Genomic DNA, 20,443 nt, shown 5'->3' on the forward strand with positions numbered 1-20,443 from the left:
CCATGTCAATTAATGCCACAATGTTGTAAATGGTTAGAAATATTATGTTGGGACTTTTAATTGATCAGGATGATACCCTGCCGGCTCTACCTTCAGACCAGAGATGGTCTCACCAAGAAACCATTGAACTTACCAGGACAATAAGATGCTGGACTTTATGCTTGGTAAATACCTCCAATGAAAGAATGTCAACTGAATTTGAATTATGGAAATGCAACAAAGTGGAGCAATCCACCGTGGGGGGAGGGTTTTGGGAGAGGCGGGGGGAATCCCAGTGCATAAAAAAAAGTATCACATAATGCAATGTAATTAGTTTTAAAAAAGAAAAAGGAAATGCAATAAAAATATATGTTTAAAAAATTAAAAAAAAAAAAAAAAGAACCGGTGCCTATATGGGATCCTGTGATGTGCATGGCGATCAGTCCAGCCACTAGGCTACCATGCTAGGCCCAGTCAGCTTTGCTTTTAAGAAAAACTTTGGGGGCTAGGGCCCGGCGGCGTGGCCTAGCGGCTAAAGTCCTCGCCCTGAACGTGCCCCAGGATCCCATATGGGCGCTGGTTCTAATCCCGGCAGCTCCACTTCCCATCCACCTCCCTGCTTGTGGCCTGGGAAAGGAAATAAAAGCAAATAAAAGTAAATAAATCTTTTTTTTTTTAAGATTTATTTTTATTACAAAGTCAGATATACAGAGAGGAGGAGAGACAGAGAGGAAGATCTTCCGTCCGATGATTCACTCCCCAAGTGAGCGCAACGGGCCGGTGCGCGCCGATCCGAAGCCGGGAACCTGGAACCTCTTCCAGGTCTCCAACGCAGGTGCAGGGTCCCAAAGCATTGGGCCGTCCTCGACTGCTTTCCCAGGCCACAAGCAGGGAGGTGGATGTGAAGTGGAGCTGCCGGGATTAGAACCGGCGCCCATATGGGATCCTGTGGCACGTTCAGGGCGAGGACTTTAGCCGCTAGGCCACGCCGCCGGGGCCAAGTAAATAAATCTTTAAAAAAAAAAAAAACTTTGGGGCCCAATGCTATGGTTCAGTGGATAAATCCTCATCTTAGCAATGATGGGATCTCACATGCGTGCTGGTTCGTGTCCTGGCTGCTCCACTTCTCATGCAGCTCCCTGCTTGTGCCTGGGAAAGCAGTAGACAATGGCCCAAAGCCTTGGGACCCACACCCACATGGGGGACCTGGAAGAAACTCCTGGCATCGGATCAGCTCAGCTCCAGCTGTTACAAACTCTTTGGCAATGATGCAGAGGACAAAAAAATCTTTGGCTCTCCTCTCTGCAGATCTTAACTTTCCAATAAAAATAAATCTTAAAAATAATAAAATTCCTCACCCACGAAAGGGCATATGGGTACTGGTACTATATCCTATTCAAGGCTGGATGACGGGAGATGAGCTGTCGGCCTGGCCAGATGTAAATTGGACCCTGAACAGTGCAGCTCATTGTAATTCTGTTCTGAGGGAGGTTCCTCATGTTCTCAAGCTCACAGCAGTATTTTGGTTTTTTTTTAAGAGTTTATTTGGGGGCCAGCACAATGGCTTAATTGGCTAATCCTCATCCTGCAAGCACCAGCATCCAATATGGGTGCCAGTTCATGTCCTGGCTGCTCTGCTGCCCATCCATCTGACCAGTGGAGGATGGCAAAGTCCTGGGGCCCCTGCACCCACTTGGAAGACCCCTAAGAGACCCCTGGCTCCAGGTCAGCACAGCTCTGATTGTTGTGGGTATTGGTTTCTCTGCCTCTACTTCATTCTGTAAATCTGCATATCTTGGTTCACTAGCTAAATGTCCCAAAGTGCTGGGTCTGGGCAGGACAATCCCAGGAGCTCTGGCCTCCCAAACACTTGAGCCATCCTCTGCTGCTCTCCTAGGCCACCAACAGAGAGCTGCATCAGCATCCAGGAGTCCAACAGTGTCCATAGGGGATGCCGGCGCCACAGCACCTTCGGGGAAGGTCAACTTTCAAGAGCACCCCAAAATAACCCAGCAGAAGGCATTTCCACACATTTACATCCAATATATAAGGGATCTCAGGTTCTGTACAAAAAGATCGCATTCCTGCCTGGGAATCTGTGCGAAGGTTACAGAAAACCTTTCCCAGGGGATGAGCCGTTCACAGCGGGTGAGAGCTGCCAGTATGGTTGGTTGGTTCTGCTGCAGGGCTTGGGCCTAGGTAGGCTGGGGGTGCCAGGAGCACCCGATATCTGGGTTCTGGGGCGACTTGGACTGCGGATACAAGGGTAGTGCTGCGCGGGCGCAAGCTCGTCTGGCAGTCAGAGGGTACCTGCAGGAAGCAAGCCTCCCTGGACTCGGAGCATGACCGCCCAGCATGGGGAGGCAAAATGGCTGCCGCGTTCCTGGGCGAAAGCACAAACGGGTCCTCTCCAGGCCCTGAACTACAGCTTCCAGAATGCTCGGCCCGAGGCGGGAGGCCGGGCGGCGTCACACGTCGCCGGGCTCGCGTCCCTCCCCCCGCCGCCGAGACGTGCGGACAGGCTGTCACTTAGCCCTGCTCCCGCCCCCTCGTTCGCGTTGGCCGACGGGAATCGTAGTCCTTCAGCAATGAGACGGCCTCATTCCCACCCCACAAGAAACTCTACTTCCCGACGGGCGTTCGGCGCTTGCGCACAAAGCCGCAGAGCGTACTACGGTTCCCAGCGGGCCCCGCGCTGCGCGCGTTTGCGGGCTGACGCCTTCATTCGGTCGTGCTGACGTGCAGCGCGGCCCAGGCGGGGTGCGAGTGGCGCAGTCGGAGCCCGCTGCGGCCCCTGAGGAAGCGAGGAGGCGGCAGCGTCGGGTGAGGTGGGCACTGCGGCGAGGCGAGGCGGCGGCCACTAGGCCCCCAGGGACTCGGGGGCTCGGGCAGCGCCGGCGGAAGGCGCCCTGCCCGGTCGAGCCGGCGGCGGGTGAGCGGGAGCGCGCAGGGCGGGTGGGGGAGGGGCGGCCGCGGCCCGAGGCCCAGCGCGCCCGGGGTGGCCGGCGCTGCCCGCTGCCCGCTGCCCGCGGCCCGTCCCTGCCCACCCGCCCGGCGCGCTCCGCTCACTTCGGCTGCTCGGCCGCCCCCACCCCGGCGCACCGGGCGCAGCTCCCCTCCCCCACGGCCCCCTCCCCCGCGCACCGGGCGCAGCTCCCCTCCCCCACAGCCCCCTCCCCCGCGCACCGGGCGCAGCTCCCCTCCCCCACGGCCCCCTCCCCCGCGGCCCCCTCTCCGCGCCTTGCCGCGCTCCCCTCCCCCACCTCGCATGGCCGAAAATAGGTGCGGGCCGGGCCTCGAGCGGGGCCGGGGAACCGTTTGGACTCGGTAGTTTCAGCCCTGAGGTGGTTGGGGGAGGAAAAAAACCGTAAACGTTAAAAGAAAAAAAAAAAAAGAATCCGGGCTTCGTAAGTACAATAGATGGTGTGTGCTTTTTTTCAATTTCCTTGTACTTTCCTAACCGTGCCCCCGAACTTGGAGGCTCACGAGGGCTTCTCGCTGCGGGCCCCCTCGGTGTCCGCTCGTGTCCTCACGGTGGGCGCTCCGGGGCGGAGGCCGGCCGTGGGTGTTAGACCCTCCGGCCTCCCCCGGCCGAGGCTTCGCGCTTCGGGGCTCCCTGTGCTGGTCTCAGGCGCTGAAACGCACCAGTGACGAGCTGCTTGCTGTTATTCCTGTCCGTTTTTCTTGGTAAACCTCTTCTTCCCAATTTGGTGCCTTTTTAAGAATTGAATGCCTTAATACTTTGTTGTGGGATCCCTTTTTAATCATTATTTTGGCATTTTAACTCCAACACAGGTAGTTCTCTGCCTTTCTCTGCAGCTTGAAATAGCTTTGGAAGCGCCCTGTGGGCTGGAAGCCGCTGCTCTGGGGGGTGCCACTCTGGAACTCCCCCTGTGGCTTAGTGCCTCTGGCTTAGCAGCTACTGGTTTTCCTTCCTTAGAGAGTGGGAGGATTTTGGTGTCAGCAGTGTGGGAGCTTCCCTCACGCTGAGGAATTAATTGTAGACCAGAAGCACTCTGTAAAGGAAGCAAGATTTGGGTGGGGTTGGGAAGAAGGAGCTACTTTTGGAATGGGAAGGATTGGCGTTAGAAAACACCTGCTGGCTGGAAGCTACTGACCGATTTCGTGGGGCGGAAGAGAAGTTACTCATTTGGTAAGATGGAGCCTCATCTGCCCCGGCGGCCGGCTTACCTCTCCTCCCCAGGAGCGCAGTGGCCTAGTGTGAGGCTGGGCGCGGGCCGGCTCGGCAGCTGGCTAGGCTTCCTTTTGAATTAAAGAGCTGGTCATTTTTGCCTGCATTTGTGCACTTAAGTTTTATTGTTTTTAATTGAAAAGATTTACTGAGGGACAGAGAGAAAGATCTTTACTTCTCTGGTTCACTCCCCAAGTGGCTGCAACAGCCAGAGCTAAGCCGATTTGAAGCCAGGAGCTCTTCCGGGTCTCCCACACGGGTACAGGGTCCCAAGGCTTTGGGCCATCCTCTTTCCCAGGCCACGAGCAGGGAGCTTTGGGACACAGACCAGTGCACAGCCCTATTCTGGAACTTTCTAAATGCAGCCTTCTGTCCAGTGCCATGTCATTTCCATCTGCTTTGATTGACCTCTCCACTTCGCCTTTTTTTTTTTTTTTTTTTTTTTTTTTTGCCACTTTGCCTCTTGTGGGATTTTTTTTTCCCTGAAGTTAGCTTTTCCTCCCATGTTTGTGCTCTGAAACTGTCTTGGAGAGGATGGGTTTGGGAAAGACTGTGCATGAGAGGGAAAAAAACTACATGGATTTCAACTCGTGCATTTTTCAAAAAGCTGATTGCAAAGCAAAGGTTCCTGGCAGACCTGATTTCCATTTGTGTTTGACTCCCCAAATGCCTGTAGCAGGGTCAGGTCAAAGCTGGGGGCCTGGAACTCAGTCTGGGTCTGTAATGGGTGGCAGGACGCAGCTGCCAGAGCCATCACCTGTTGCCTGTGAGGGCGCACTGCACCTGGGAGCTGGGATTGGAAACAGTAGGAACTGAGGCTGGAACCAGGCATGCCAATTTGAGATGCAATTGTCTAATAGCATTATCAAAAACTCGTCCCTGGTACTGGTATGATAGCCTAATGACTAAATCCTCACCTTGCAAGTGCTGGGATTCCGTATGAGTTTGGTTTGTGGTCTGGCTGCTCCACTTTCCATTCCAACCCCTGGGAAAGCAGATGACAGCTCAGGTCTTTGGGACTCTGTACCTGTCTGGGAGACTTGGAAAAAGCTCTTGCCTCCAGATCGACTCAGCCCTAGACATTTTAGCCATTTGGGGAGTCAACCAACAGATGGAACATCTTTCTGTCTCCTCACCATAAATATGGTCTGCTTTTCCAGTAAAAATAAACAGGTCTTTTATTTTCCCAAATTTCTTCAAGTATCTTTGCATTGCAGGAAAAAGGGTCAGAGTGCGTATAGCTGAGTAAAACTGGGATTTGGGGGATTATTGGGTCATGGTGGGATTTAAATAAGTGCCTTGGGGAGAGGGAAAGTTGTGAAACATACGGATTAGGTAGGGAGAGCGAGGAATGGGCTGCCTCAGTACAAGGAAAGTATGGAGAGTGAAGATTGTCTTGTTCAGAGAACTCTTGAAGACATGGGAGTAGCGAAGGCTGGTCTGTGTGCACATGTTTCAGTGGAGCTTTGCGTTAAAAACATTTCACAGGAGCTAGTGGGACTTAACACCTGCAAATCCTTTGGTGAGTCTCACTGGGAAAGGTTGATGAGAGCTGTCAATACTTGGAATCAAGGGTATGGCTCTTTCCCTGGGTGGTGAAATACAGTATGATCACCTAGTGTCCACGTGTGTTTAGTATGTGCATGCTGTAATTTAGTCTTTGTTGAGGCAGTGTGGGACACTGTGACTTAAAGTGCCCACCTAGAGATTAGTCACTCCATCTTTATCCTGCAGTGTAGTCTGAAATCCTTAGATAGGTTGGTTAAAGTCTTTGGACGGGAAATGGATGCCCTTTAGTGCCGTGGATCTGTCTGGTGTTGTTGTGGCTTGTCGGGAGGCCCATTTACCAGAGTTTGGATGTTAAGGTAGTTGAAGGTACCATTTGCATCGAAATGAGACCAAAGGAGAATGTGGAGAGATTTTAGAGACATTGAATCCCAATCTGCCTCAGGTGGAAGAAACATCTAGGTGCAAGGAAGAATGATTTAGTGTTTTGTGCGAGAGCATTGGGGAAAGGCTTTGATTTTTTCTGGATAGGAAGCAAGTTCCTTAGGAGATGGGGAGGGTGAAGTGGCAGCACGCAGTAACAGCTGCAGTAGGAGACGGTAGGTGTTGAACTAGGGCTGTGGGTGGCGGTAGGTGGTTAGTTTGGGGCCAGGGGCCTGACCCGTATCTCCCCGCTCCCCCCCAGGAGCGGTGGTGCCCCCGGGCACAGGGCCATGTACAACGGGATCGGGCTGCCGACGCCCCGGGGCAGCGGCACCAACGGCTACGTCCAGCGCAACCTGTCCCTGGTGCGGGGCCGCCGGGGTGAGCGGCCTGACTACAAGGGAGAGGAGGAGCTGCGGCGCCTGGAGGCTGCCCTGGTGAAGCGGCCTAACCCTGACATCCTGGACCACGAGCGCAAGCGGCGCGTGGAGCTGCGATGCCTCGAGCTGGAGGAGATGATGGAAGAGCAGGGGTGAGGGGAGGACTGGGGGAGAGCCGAGCACCGAGTGCGTGCAGAGCTGGGTGTTAGGTGGGATGCAGGGAGGATAGGCCTGGTTGAGAGGCAACTCTAGGGGAGGAGGTCAGGTAGGAAGTGAGGAAATGGGCACACGTAGGCATCGGGGGAGACGGGAATTTGAATTGTTCAGATGGTGGTACAGGGGAAAGGAGGGGCTGTTGAGGAACAGTGTACTTAGGAAACTCAGGAAGGCAGTGCCCAGGCAGGAGAAGCGCTGGCTAAGCTGCTCGGTCTTGTCGTTGGTAGAGAAGAGGGAGGAAGGTAAATGGATTTAAGGGTTGAGGCCTTAGAAAGTAACCAAGCCATTAAAACAAATAGGAGAGCTGTAGGCCAGGTAGGGAAGTGAAACTTTGGAAAGGAAACTCATTTAAGCAGAAAACCTTTCAGAGCAGTGGTTTTCAAACTGAAGCAGCGGCACTTGGTTTTTTATATTCAGTTTTGGAATCCCAGGAAATAGAAGTCCTTTTTCAACCTTGTTGAAGTTGGGGTGAGCATTTGGAACTCTGCCTGCTTAACTTGACTCTCTGGACCCTGAAGCACAATGTGTTTAAAATCCACTGTTCTAGAGGCAATAGTGAGGAAGGGAAAAGGGTGAGAGGACTTGAGAGAAGGGGCCTTAGGGTGGCAGTGAGTGAGCAGCTCTGTGCGTGGAGAAGGAAGGGATCCTGTTGGGAATGTGATCAATGTCAGCCCGGTTGGGGAGAGTGCCCTGCAGGCTCTAACACTGCAGGTGTTTGTCCTTCAGGTACGAGGAACAACAAATTCAGGAAAAAGTGGCGACCTTTCGACTCATGTTGCTGGAGAAGGATGTGAACCCTGGGGGCAAGGAGGAGACCCCGGGGCAGAGGCCAACGTGAGTGTCACCCCTCCATCGCTGTCCTCTCTCCCTGCCTTGACCTGTGCCTTCTGCTGTTTGCTTCACACTTTGGCCCTTTTCCTCACCAGGGTAACTGAGACTCACCAGTTGGCAGAATTGAATGAGAAGAAGAATGAGCGACTCCGTGCTGCCTTTGGCATCAGTGACTCCTACGTGGATGGCAGCTCTTTCGATCCTCAGCGTCGAGCCCGGGAGGCTAAACAGGCTGCTGCTGAGCCTCCCAAGCCTTACAGGTACACAGCCTGTGCGCTGGCCTCCGCCGCCTCCTGGTGCCTGCACATCTTCTGTGTTTCCTGGGGGACTGAACTCTTCCCAAACTTGTCAAACTGTGGTCCTCTGGGGTAAAATGTCTAAGCAAAGTGTTTATGATATCCAGCTTTTCTTCCCACCTTCTCCCCAGCCTTGTCCGGGAGTCTAGCAGTTCTCGCTCCCCGACTCCAAAGCAGAAGAAGAAGAAGAAGAAGAAAGATCGAGGACGGTAAGTTGGTTGGGGAGTTAGCCCAGTATGGAGATGTTGAGTTTCCAAGAGAAGAGAAGAAAGCAGAGTCCCATCTGGGAGAAGTGCGGGTTATTTTTTGATGGGATGGATTGAATGTACGACTATGCCAATTGTTGATATAAGCAGTTACCCATACTTCTTAGAGCAAAGAAACAAGTGCTGGGCTTGAGGCCTGGGGCATAAGTGTTGGAGTTGTTCAGATGTGTTTGAAATCCTTTGGGGGATGAATTGTAAATGAGAATGCAAAGAAAGAAGCCAGGCAGAATGACCTTGCCTCTGAACCTTCTCAGCAGGTCAGAGAGCAGCTCTCCTCGACGGGAGCGGAAGAAGAGCTCCAAGAAGAAGAAACACAGGTGCACGGGGCGCCCTTGGCTTGGCGGGGGAGGAGCGCAGGCCTAGGGGTGGCTTCATGTGCCTTTTTCCCCCACCAGATCAGAATCTGAGTCAAAGAAACGGAAGCATAGGTAAGAGTGTGTGGGGAGCTGAGGCCGAGGGGAGCGGTAGCCCTCACTTGAGGCTTGTGCCTGCTCTTTGCTTGACATTTGGGAGGTTTCTTTTTAGACAACCGTGTTTTATTTCACAGATCTCCTACTCCGAAGAGCAAACGTAAATCTAAGGACAAGAAGCGCAAGCGGTGAGTGAGGTGACCTTGAGGAGATTTGCTTAGTGAGTGGATGGATGTTCCTGTAGGGAAGAGAGCAGAGTGGGACGTGTTAAGGGGCTGAGGACGCGCCTGGGTCATTCGATGTGGGTGGCACGGCCTCCTGAGCTGGGTGTTGGTCTCCCTTCAGGTCCAGAAGTACAACACCTGCTCCTAAGAGCCGCCGGACCCACCGATCAACCTCTGCCGATTCTGCTTCTTCCTCCGACACTTCTCGCAGCCGGTAAGGGGTGGTCCAGGAGGAGGGCTGGGGAGAGGGAACTGGCAGGTTAATCAATTTAATATTTATTGAGCGCCCACGGTGTGCTAGGCGCTGCACAGACCATTCGGAAGACACGGTCCCTGCCCTCTAGGAGCTGACAGGCTAAAGCAACAGGATGGACAGACATATACATTTCCCCTTCTCTCTTTTTTTTTTCTTTTTTGTTTTGTTGTTCTTGTTGTTGTTTCTTTCTGATGTACATGGACTGCCAGGCTAGGGTGGGGGGGTTGTTCGTGGTCTCTGGGGGAGGAAGGAGTCCTTACCCTGGCCTCCTTAATCGGGGAAGGCTTCCTGCAGGAGGTGGGCTCAGGTGAGTTGGGAATGGGCTGGGTGGAGGGATGGGGGTGTCTGGGGGAGGTGCATAAAGGGTAAAGGGAGAATATCCTTTGGGAAGAAAGACTCAGGCAAACTCAACTTGGATTTCAGTGAATGAGTTGAGCCACATGGTATGAAGGTGCTTTTTGAGGTTTCTTTTAGGAAATGGTGGGAGCTCGGGAGGGGGTTTTATGTTCTCCCTTGAGCTGATTTCCCTCCCCTCCCCCAATCCTCAATTAACTCCTTCAGGTCTCGGAGCGGTGCAGCTAAAACCCATGCAACTGCCATGACTGGGCGAAGTCCTTCCCCTGCGTCAGGGCGTCGAGGGGAGGGAGACGCTCCTCCTGGTGAGCCAGGTGCCACCAGTGTGCAGCAGCCTGGCAGCCCGGAGCCCTCCACCAAGCAGCCCAGCAGCCCTTCGGAGGACAAAGACAAGGAGGAGGTATGTTCTGAGCTTATTGACATTGGTTGGCTTGCTAGGATAAGGACTGTGAGAGAAGTGTGAGAAGGAGCAAGGTAATAGCTTATTTAGAGAAATGACTTGTGTTCTCCACATTCCCACATTATAGTTAACACATTTGGTTATCCATGTATATATCCTTTAGCGTTGTGGCTGAGTCGTGGGTCCTTTAGACTCGGAGCTCACTGGATATTACTGGTTCTGCATCACTGTTGTGTGAGGCTGCGTGTATAGGTAGCCAGTCCATGTACTGCTGTATTTCAGCTGGTCCCACTACCAGAAATGTTTGGAGGCAGTGGGCTTCTAGGAGTTCCCCTGTTGCTTTAACTGTAACATGCAGTCTCAGCCTTCTGAACTATTTTCATCTCCTAGAGTTAGCCTTTTCAGTTCGGATTTTAATCTGCTTTCTGTTGTCTTTGAGTCGTATTTTGAGTTTTGTCTTGTCCTGTACTCTACACCATGTTAACCTGCTTTTTTTCCACACAAGCCGTATTCTCAAACCTTCGTCTTTTCTCATACTGTTTAATTTTTTTTTCAAATAAACATTTTTTTTTTATTTAAAAAAATATGATGATGTTACCTAGCCTCCCCCAGGGTAGCCTCTTGTAGAACTATAGTGCAGTGCCACAAAGTTGCCATTCCTAAATTGTCACACTTTTTTTCCCTGTTATCTCCATCTCTCCCTTGACATGGATAACCATTAATCCATTCCTACAATTTTATCTTCCAATGTTACAGCGTGTAACCATTTCAGGTTAGCCACAAGCAGAGTCAACCCAGGGTAGTTGTAGTAGTGTTGTTTTACAGTAGTTTGTTATTACCGAGTAGTGTTCCGTGGTACGGATGTACGCACTTTGTTAAGCACTTGCTGTGTAATTTTGCTGTAGCCTGTTTATTAAGGGTCAAGTCAGTTGACACTTTGAAAAATTGCTTTGTCATTTGAAATCACTTCTTTTTTCATGTTTTCGTACATTGTAATGGTATTTGTTGAATGCAGGTTTTTATTTCCCTTTTGCTTTCGCCTAGAGTATGAGACTCTTGAGGCCAGACTCGCCACTTTCATGTGCTTTCTTTATGCTTTGTGTATGATCTTTTCTTATTCAATACATGCGATTTGCCTTTTTGGGAGGAAGAGAGTTAATATAATGGGATGTGTAAAAGCAGTTTCATTGGGAAGTTTATTGGGATCTACAGGAAGCAGGAAGTTTGGGTGCTTAATGTATTCCTATCCCTACTCTGTTTTCCACTCTCAGAAATCTGCAGTGCGACCTAGCCCTTCTCCGGAAAGGAGCAGTGCAGGCCCAGAACCACCTGCGCCCCCTCCACTCCTTGCTGTGCAGCGTGGCAGCTCTCCACAGCCCGTTACAACAACCCCTTTAAGTCAGGAGCCAGTGAATCCTCCATCTGAGGCCTCCCCAACCCGGGGCCGTTCACCACCTAAGTCTCCTGAGAAGCCTGCCCCATCTTCCTCAGAGAGCTCACCACCATCCCCTCAACCTACCAAAGCGTCTCGGCATGCGAGCTCATCCCCTGACAGTCCTAAGCCCACTCCAGCTCCTGGGGCCCGCCGGGGGGCTTCTTCTTCTCCTACATCCAAGACCCGCTCACATGGCAGAGCAAAGCGGGAGAAGTCGCGTTCTCTTACACCTTCACGTAGAGGGGGGAGGTCCCGTAGCCCAGCTACTGCCAAGAGGGGGCGATCTCGGTCCCGGTCCCCTCAGTGGCGTAGGTCCCGATCAGCACAGAGGTGGGGAAGGTCAAGAAGTCCCCAGCGGCGTGGCCGCTCTAGGTCTCCTCAGAGGCCAGGCTGGTCCAGGAGCAGAAATACCCAGAGAAGAGGCAGGTCTAGGTCAGCGAGGCGAGGCAGGTCACATTCTAGATCCCCAGCCACTAGAGGCAGATCTCGTTCTAGAACACCAGCCAGGCGGGGCAGGTCTCGCTCTAGAACGCCTGCCAGGCGTCGATCTAGGTCCAGAACATCTGCCAGGCGTCGATCTAGGTCCAGGACACCCATCCGCAGGGGCAGGTCTCGCTCTAGAACGCCCGCCAGGCGTCGTTCTAGAACCCGGTCTCCTGTTCGGCGGAGATCTCGCAGTAGATCTCCGGCAAGGAGAAGTGCCCGGTCACGCTCTAGAACCCCAGCCAGGCGTGCCCGGTCACGCTCTAGAACCCCAGCCAGGCGTGGTGGGCGGTCACGTTCCAGAAGCCCAGCTAGGCGTGGCCGCTCACGTTCTAGAACACCAGCCAGGAGAGGGCGGTCTCGGTCTAGAACACCAGCAAGGCGAGGAAGGTCCCGAAGCAGAAGTGTAGTTAGACGTGGGAGATCCCACTCTCGGACACCCCAGAGAAGGGGAAGGTCCGGCTCTTCCTCAGAGAGGAAGAACACACCCAGAACATCTCGGAGAAGCAGATCCAACTCAAGCTCAGAAATGAAAAAATCTCACGTTGCCTCAAGGCGTAGCAGGTCTGTCTCTTCACCTCGATCCAAAGCAAAATCTCGCTTGTCTTTGAGGCGAAGCCTTTCAGGGTCTTCTCTGTGCCCTAAGCAAAAGTCGCAGACACCACCCAGGCGCAGCCGGTCTGGATCATCCCAACCTAAAGCAAAATCTGAAACGCCAATAAGACGAAGTCGCTCTGGTTCTTCACCACCACCTAAGCAGAAATCTAAGACACCATCACGACAGAGTCAGTCTAACTTATCTCCTCAGCCTAAGGTGAAATCTGGAACACCACCAAGGCAAGGGTCTGGAACAAGTCCCCAGGGCACCGGACAGTCTACAACACCGCCAAGACGCAGTCGGTCCGAGTCATCGCCTGAGGCTGAGGGGAAATCTGGGACCCCACTGAGACTTGGCTGCTCTGGGGCTTCTCCTCAGCTCAAGTCTAGCACACCTCCAAGGCAGACTCCATCTAGATCCGCATCTCCACCGCCACGAGGAAAGGCTGCGTCAGCTGTGTCCTCACCACGGCAGAGAAGCCTCTCTGGCTCCTCCTCTCCAAGTCCTGGTAGGCTGGCATCTAGAACACCTCCAAGGCGGGGCAGATCCGTGTCTCCGTGCACCAAGGGGGGGTCGAGGTTGTTGCCAAGACACAGCCGTTCTAGGTCCACCTCACCAGATGCCAAAGCAGAACCTGAAACTCCAAGACAAAGTCACTCAAGGTCTACTTCTCCATGCCTCAAAGTCAAGTCTGAAACTCCACCAGGGCAGCGTCTTACTGGATCAAAGTCACCAGATCCCCAGGAGAAGCCTGAGGACGTGGCAGCAGCAGCAGCAGCACAGAGTCACTCTGTGAAATCTAGCTCCCCACCAGCAGGGAGCGATTTGGACTCCTCTCTGCAACAGACAGGACAGTCTCCCAGATCCGACGCTTCAAGCCCGGAAGTGCAGAGGCCCTTGCAGTCTTCGTCTCTGCTGGGCAGATCTCGAACACCACCTAAAGGTTGCCGATCGAGGTCCTCGTCTCCAATCAGTGAGCTGGCCTCAAGATCTCCAGTGAATGATGGAGGTGAATTGGTCAGTCCTCGGCTGAAATCGGGGATGTCTCCTGGGCAGGGCAGGTCCCAGTCTGACTCTTGCTCCTATCCTGTGAGCCAAAAATCTTTTCTGGGACAGGGTAGATCAGAACCTTTTTCTGAGTCGAAAGAGACAGCCTTCCCCACTCAAGAGGGTGTGACTGCAGCATCTCCTGGACCGAGAGGCAGGTTCAGTCCGCTGGGACCGGAGAAGTCGGAGGCCTCACCTGGACTAGGAGAGACACCGAGGAGTGGCACGGGGTCACCTGCAGACCAGACTAGCGTATCAGTGAAGGTAAACCAAGATGAGGAGTTCATGGAAGTGACAGAGAAGTCTGAACAGCCCACCAGCCAGCTCCTGCCCCGTGTGTCTCCAGAGCGTAATGAAATGGCTGCAAGCAGCTTGGGATTGTCTCCCGAGGTAGAAGAAAGGCCTGTGTCCTTGGCGCTTGACCACAGCCAGTCGCCGGCTCCTTTGGAAGCAGTGGAAATTCCTGCAGTGGCCTCGTCCTGGGGTGGAGCACAGTTTTCTCCAGAACGTAAAGAACTGTCTAGCTCACCTGGCAGGGAAAATAGCTTTGGGTCACCTTTAGAGCTTAGAAATTCAGGCCCTGTTACAGAAGTGAGCAGTGGATTTTCTCCTGAGGTTAAGGAAGATTTGAGTGGATCTTTCATTCCTCAGCATGAGACAGACACGTCTCTAGATGTGAAAGAACAGTCAACAAGGTCCTCCAGACGCAGCAGCTCTGAGTCATCCCCGGATGTTCTGGAGAAGGCAGGAATGTCTCCAAACCAGAGTGTCTCTTCACCTGTTCTTGATGCTGGAGCCAGAACACCCTCGAGAGAAAGGGGCAGTTCAGCATCTTCTCCTGAGCCAAAGGAGGGCTTACCCAGGACTCCATCACGGAGAAGCAGGTCTGGGTCTTCTCCGGGGCTTAGAGAAGGGTCAGGGACTCCTTCGAGACACAGCCTGTCTGGCTCCTCCCCTGGAACAAAGGAAGCACCTAGGACACCATCCAGGGGGAGGAGTGAGTGCGACTCTTCACCAGAACCAAAAGTTTTGCCTCAGACTCCGAGGGTAAAGAGTCGTTCTCCATCATCTCCAGAGCTCAACAAGGGTCTGACCCCGCAGAGGGCGCGGAGTGGATCCGAGTCCTCCGCTGAGCAGAAGGCAGTGGCCAGAACTCCCCTTGGACAGAGAAGTCGGTCTGGATCTTCTCAAGAACTTGATGGGAAGCCCAGCACATCCCCGCAGGAAAGAAGTGAGTCAGAATCTTCCCCAGATGTGAAAGCCAAGCCAAGAGCCCCACTGAGGCAGAGGAGTCGCTCGGGGTCCTCTGCAGAGGTTGAGAAGCCCCGGCCTTCCCGGCGCAGCAGGTCAGCTTCCTCCCCTGAGGCGAAAGATGGGGCTAGAGTGGCAGCCAGAGCTCCGAGTGCTTCTGATTCTTCTCCGGAACCTCAAGTTCCTGTGCCCCGGGCTCTCCCCAGACGGAGCAGGTCACCCTCCTCTGGCAAGGACAGAGGCCCTTCCCCTGAAGGCAGCAGCAGTTCTGAGTCTTCCCCAGAGCACCCCCCCAAGTCAAGAGCCGTGCGAAGAGGCTCCAGGTCCTCCCCAGAACCGACCAAGACCAAATCGCGCACACCACCCCGGCGGCGTGCTTCCCGGTCACCTGAGCTGACCAGGAAGGCCCGGCCCTCCCGCAGGAGCCGCTCTGCCTCTTCCTCACCAGAAGCCCGCTCCAGAACTCCGAGGCGCCGACGAAGCCCCTCAGTGTCTTCCCCTGAGCCAACCGAGAAGTCAAGATCTTCACGCAGGAGGCGTTCGCCTTCATCTCCCCGCACCAAGACAACTTCAAGGAGAGGTCGTTCTCCCTCTCCCAAGCCTCGTGGGCTGCAGAGGTCCCGCTCTCGCTCCAGGAGGGAGAAAGCGAGAACAGCCCGACGTCGAGAGAGATCTGGATCTTCCCAGTCAACCTCTCGGAGAAGGCAGCGGAGCCGGTCAAGGTCTCGGGTTACTCGGCGGCGGCGGGGAGGCTCTGGTTACCACTCAAGGTCACCTGCCAGGCAAGAGAGTTCCCGAACCTCCTCCCGACGCCGGAGGGGTCGTTCTCGAACACCCCCAACTAGCCGGAAGCGTTCTCGCTCACGCACGTCGCCAGCCTTGTGGAAGCGCTCCCGATCCCGGGCCTCTCCAGCTGCTCACCGCCGGTCGCGGTCCAGAACACCCCTGATCAGCCGCCGGAGGTCCAGGTCTCGGACCTCACCAGTTAGTCGGAGACGGTCAAGGTCTAGGACGTCGGTGACTCGACGAAGGTCTCGGTCAAGAGCGTCCCCGGTGAGTCGAAGGCGGTCAAGATCCAGAACACCACCTGTTACTCGCCGCCGTTCAAGGTCTAGGACCCCAACAACTCGCCGTCGGTCCCGGTCCAGAACTCCACCTGTGACTCGCAGGAGATCTAGATCGAGAACTCCGCCGGTAACCAGGAGGCGATCTCGCAGCAGAGCTTCGCCTGTTGCTCGCAGAAGATCAAGATCCAGAACATCTCCAGTCGCTCGAAGAAGGTCTCGCTCTCGGACCTCTCCGGTGACCCGCCGCCGCTCGAGATCTCGGACCCCTCCAGCCATTCGACGCAGGTCTAGATCTCGCACGCCACTGTTGCCACGCAAACGCTCCCGCAGTCGCTCACCACTTGCCATCCGTCGCCGCTCCAGATCCCGTACTCCAAGAACAACTCGAGGCAAGCGATCCTTAACAAGATCTCCTCCTGCTATCCGCAGGCGGTCTGCCTCTGGAAGCAGTTCTGATCACTCACGTTCTGCTACTCCTCCGGCAACGCGAAATCACTCTGGGTCTCGGACACCTCCAGTAGCGCTCAGTGGTTCCAGAATGAGCTGCTTCAGTCGCCCTAGCATGTCACCAACACCTCTTGACCGATGCAGATCACCTGGAATGCTTGAACCCCTTGGCAGTTCTCGGACGCCCATGTCTGTCCTGCAACAGGCTGGCGGCTCCATGATGGACGGTCCAGGACCACGGATACCTGATCACCCAAGAGCTTCTGTCCCAGAAAATCATGCCCAGTCCAGAATCGCGCTTGCCCTGACGGCCATCAGTCTTGGCACTGCCCGACCTCCTCCGTCCATGTCTGCTGCTGGCCTTGCTGCAAGAATGTCTCAGGTTCCAGCTCCGGTGCCTCTCATGAGTCTCAGAACGGCCCCAGCTGCCAGCCTTGCTAGCAGGATTCCTGCCGCCTCTGCAGCAGCCATGAACCTGGCCAGTGCCAGGACACCGGCCATGGCAGCAGCAGTGAACATGGCTGACGCACGGAGCCCCGCCGCCGCCGCAGCCATGAACTTAGCCAGCCCCAGAACAGCAGTGGCACCTCCTGCTGGGAACCTTGCCGACCCTCGCAGCCCTGCAGCCTCAGCTGTGAACCTAGCAGGAGCCAGGACTGCCGCTGCTTTGGCAGCTTTGAGTCTCACCGGCTCTGGCACACCCCCAGCTGCTGCAAATTATCCTTCCAGCTCCAGGACACCCCAGGCTCCAGCCCCTGCAAATTTGGTGGGTGCCCGGTCTGCACATGGCGCAGCGCCTGTGAATATTGCCAGCTCCAGAAGCCCTGCAGCCTTAGCCCCGGCAGGTCTCAGCGGTGCTCGGCTGACACCAGCATTGTCTGGTGCAAACCTCACCAGCCCCAGGGGGCACCTCTCTGCTTATGAGCGTGTCAGTGGCCGCTCCTCACCACAGCTCCTTGACAGAGCTAGGTCCAGAACACCACCACCTGTCCCTAGCCAGTCTAGAATGACCTCAGAGCGGGCTCCCTCTCCTGGCTCGAGAATGGTTCAGGCTCCTGCTCAGCCTCTTCTCCCTCCAGCACAGGAAAGGCCCAGGTCCCCTGTGCCCTCAGCTTTCTCAGATCAGTCTCGTGTGGTCGCCCAGACCACCACTGTAGTAGGCTCTCAGGCCCTTTCCCCGGGGACAGGGCTGAAAACCATGTCTGCCGCCGACCACAATGGCATGCTCTCTGGCCCTGGCCCTGGGGTAGCACACCCCGAGGGTGGGGAGTCACCTGTCCCTACTGTGGCCCAGCAATCTGCTCTGGCTGCCCTGCAGCCAGCCAAGGAGCGGCGGAGCTCCTCCTCCTCGTCGTCCTCCTCCAGCTCCTCGTCTTCGTCCTCCTCGTCGTCGTCATCGTCGTCATCATCTGGCTCCAGTTCTAGCGACTCGGAGGGCTCCAGCCTTCCTCCTCAGCCTGAGGTGGCACTGAAGAGGTGTGGCACTTGACTTAGAGAAATTTTCTAGGGGAAGGTGTTACAGGGGGAGGCGGATGGGGGAGGGAGGCACATGCCATGGAGGTTGTTAGCTCTTGGAGGAGGTATGGGGGACCTGGATGTTTAAGCTTGGGGTAGAAGAGGATGTTGGGGTGGGGGTTGAGGTGGGGGAATGGGACAGAAGTCTCCAAAGGTTGATTCTCTAGAGGATAATGATGAGTTTTCCGTCTCTACAGAGGACAGAACTAGAGGAGATGGACTTAATTTTACAGCAGGAGGGATGGCAGTTAGACCTCAAGAGGAACTCCCTGGGCTGGAAGGATCTTCAGAGGTCATCCCATCCCTCTCCCTGCCTCCAGGCAGGACGGCCCCTCCCCCAGCCAACCTGCCCTCGCAGGGGCCTCCCCAAGCTGCGGCTCTCCTAGGAAGGAGACCACCTGGCTTCGGCTTCCACACCTGAACCCAGGGTCTTACTCCTCCATCAGGGACATTGTTGAGGTTTAGCCTTGCATCCCTTGTGCTGTGGGCCCCAGCCTGTTGCTTGTGTTAGCAGAGGCTGGGAGAGCTCTGGCCACTGCTCTCCAGAGAATGCGCTCAGCTGCTGCGGTCCTCAAGGCTGGGAGAGCTCCCAGGGCCTTTCTCAGGCAGGCACCCCTCCCCCACTGCCGTTCCTCTGCACCAAGGAAGGTAGGGTTGGGGGCTGGGGCAGCTTGTCTCCTTTGTGACACTGCTCTTCTCCCACAGGGTCCCGAGCCCTGCCCCAGCCCCCAAGGAGGCTGTGCGAGAGGGACGGCCCCCGGAGCCCACCCCAGCCAAACGGAAGAGGCGTTCCAGCAGCTCCAGTTCTAGCTCCTCTTCTTCCTCCTCCTCCTCATCCTCCTCCTCCTCTTCCTCCTCCTCCTCTTCTTCCTCTTCCTCCTCTTCCTCTTCCTCCTCCTCCTCATCCTCCTCTTCCTCCCCTGCTAAGCCTGGCCCTCAGGCCTTGCCCAAACCTGCAAGCCCCAAGAAGCCACCCCCTGGCGAGCACAGGTGAGTGGTGCCTGGCCTGAAATGGCAGGGATGGGAGGTGGGACCCTGGGATGAGATCCTTGTTGGGGTGTCTAACGTGGACGTTGGCGTTTGGTTTTATCCAAGGATTTGGGGCACTTGTCTCCCCTACCTGCTTTGCTGTACCCTGATTTGGCACATGGCTGCAGGGTCAGAGTACATCCTCAAGCCAGAACAAGGGGACTCTGAAGTCTCTTCCCTGCCCTCACCATGCAGCCTGCTCCCAGGGATTGTAGTTTTAAGTCTCCCCATTGCTACTGCCAGGGCTCTGGTCTGGCCGCCGTCATCTTCTCCCGACTCTGTCCACAGCCTCCTCCCTGTCTCCCTGCCTCCACGCCATTCTCTTCCACACGTAGCCAGAGGGATGTTTCTAAAACGCACATCTGGTTACTTCCCTCCACGCCACAAATCCTTCCGGGACGCCCTGTGGCCTGCAGGACAAAGCCCCGTCTCTGCAGGAATGGCGTGTGAGGCTCTTCACCACCTGACCTTGCCCGCGCACTGCGCTCCTACTGCCCGCCCCCACACATGCCCTGGGCTCCAGCCACACTCAGCGCCTTGCAGTCTAAGGAGAGCCCCATGCCTTTGGACATGCTGTTCCTTCTGCCTGGAATTTCCTTGTCCGCCTGGTGAACTCCTCGTTCTGCAAGACTCCGCTCAAACAGCACCTCCAAGAAGACTGCCCTGCCCTGCCCTGCCCTGCCCACGTCTCCCTCCCCTGGGCCCCCAGACCTGTGTACATCCATGACCCTGGGGCTGCCTCCCACACACGGGGCCACGTGGGCCTTACCTGTTGGCCTCCTTCCACCATCAGACTGAGTTCCTCCAAGTACAGGGACTGTCTTAATCTTTGCATCCCCCGCTGTCCCCTGTGGCCTGCCCACTGGGGACACTCAGTGGATGGTGTGCGGGCGGATGGGTGAGTGCGGACAAAGGTGGGTCTGAGGCTGGCCCTGTGTGGTGTGAGGTTTGGTGGTCAGGACCTGGGTGGGTGGTCCTGCGTGCTGGCTGGCGGGTTGGGAGGGGTGTGGTGCTAAGGAGGCCACCTCTGCTCCTCAGGTCTCGCAGCCCCCGGAAGCCGATAGACTCTCTGCGGGACTCACGGTCCCTCAGCTACTCACCTGTGGAGCGTCACTGTCCCTCACCCCAGCCCTCACCACGGGACCAGCAGAGGTGAGGCTCTCGCCAGTCTAGCTGCCCCCAAGTGACTGCCAGTGGGGTAAAGGACCAGGGTCACCTGGGGCCTGACGTTACGTCTTGTGTTCCAGCAGTGGTGAGCGGGGTTCCCGGAGAGGCCAGCATGGGGACGGCCGCTCCCCTAGCCACAAACGTAGAAGGGAGACACCCAGCCCCTTGCCTGTGCGACACCGCTCCTCCAGGTATGTCCTTCCCAGAGGTGGAGAAGGTTGCCCCAGCAGTGGCTCTGGAAGCTGACCCAGGGCCCTGTGTTGATCCCAGCTTGTCCTCTCTTGCAGGTCTCCGTAAATCGTCCGGGGGGGGATATTCCAGCACATTCCTGTGCCAGGGAGCCACAGGGAGTGTTCTTTGCCCCAACAGAGCTGCAGGAGGGGGTCGTCTGCCCTGCCTTGAGCCCTGGCAACATCTTCAAGAGACCCCTCTTTAAACCTCCCCTTTTTTCCCCTTTCCTTTGTTCCTGTGAAATGTTAATCTCTGTGAGTTTTTCCTGGTTCATGTGTTTTGGGGGGCTAGGGTGGGAGGGAAAACAGGTGGGAATTAGGGGAGGGATGTATTTGAGGACACACTGGGAGGCGCGCCCTTGGGCACACTCCAGTCCCTGTGGGGGTGGGGAGATGATTTGAGAGGTGTTCTTGGAAGGGGCATTGGAAATCAGCCGGCCC

General features: G+C 55.5%; 1 protein-coding gene across 14 annotated transcripts; it reads left to right on the plus strand.

Moving 5' to 3' along the window:
* The first annotated feature begins 2,655 nt into the window (after positions 1 to 2,655).
* Positions 2,656 to 20,258, plus strand: SRRM2 (serine/arginine repetitive matrix 2). Of its 14 annotated transcripts, none has more exons than XM_058680958.1 (15): positions 2,656 to 2,807; positions 6,363 to 6,632; positions 7,423 to 7,530; positions 7,623 to 7,787; positions 7,955 to 8,032; positions 8,344 to 8,406; positions 8,485 to 8,517; positions 8,637 to 8,687; positions 8,845 to 8,937; positions 9,541 to 9,733; positions 11,005 to 17,537; positions 18,282 to 18,566; positions 19,644 to 19,757; positions 19,856 to 19,963; positions 20,060 to 20,257. In XM_058680958.1, the coding sequence occupies exons 2-15, from the start codon at positions 6,391 to 6,393 to the stop codon at positions 20,067 to 20,069; spliced, it is 8,076 nt and encodes a 2,691-aa protein (XP_058536941.1). In that variant the 5' UTR covers positions 2,656 to 2,807; positions 6,363 to 6,390; the 3' UTR covers positions 20,070 to 20,257. The 14 variants fall into 14 exon arrangements, 6 of the variants coding, with proteins under 6 accessions (XP_058536941.1, XP_058536940.1, XP_058536942.1 ...); XM_058680957.1 differs by having other exon boundaries at positions 19,853 to 19,963; positions 20,060 to 20,256; XR_009247589.1 differs by lacking the exon at positions 20,060 to 20,257 and having other exon boundaries at positions 18,672 to 19,757; positions 19,853 to 19,887.
* Positions 20,259 to 20,443: the final 185 nt, after the last annotated feature.

This window comes from Ochotona princeps, chromosome 24, assembly GCF_030435755.1.
Source record: "Ochotona princeps isolate mOchPri1 chromosome 24, mOchPri1.hap1, whole genome shotgun sequence".
NCBI classification, from domain to species: domain Eukaryota; kingdom Metazoa; phylum Chordata; class Mammalia; order Lagomorpha; family Ochotonidae; genus Ochotona; species Ochotona princeps.

Excerpts from the sequence above, each read along its gene's own strand:
- SRRM2 (XM_058680957.1), top strand. The coding sequence starts at position 6,391 with ATGTACAACGGGATCGGGCTGCCGACGCCCCGGGGCAGCGGCACCAAC. Across the intron at positions 8,518-8,636 it reads TCAAAGAAACGGAAGCATAG|ATCTCCTACTCCGAAGAGCA; the intron begins GTAAGAGTGTGT and ends TTTATTTCACAG. Across the intron at positions 19,758-19,852 it reads TCACCACGGGACCAGCAGAG|CAGTGGTGAGCGGGGTTCCC; the intron begins GTGAGGCTCTCG and ends CTTGTGTTCCAG.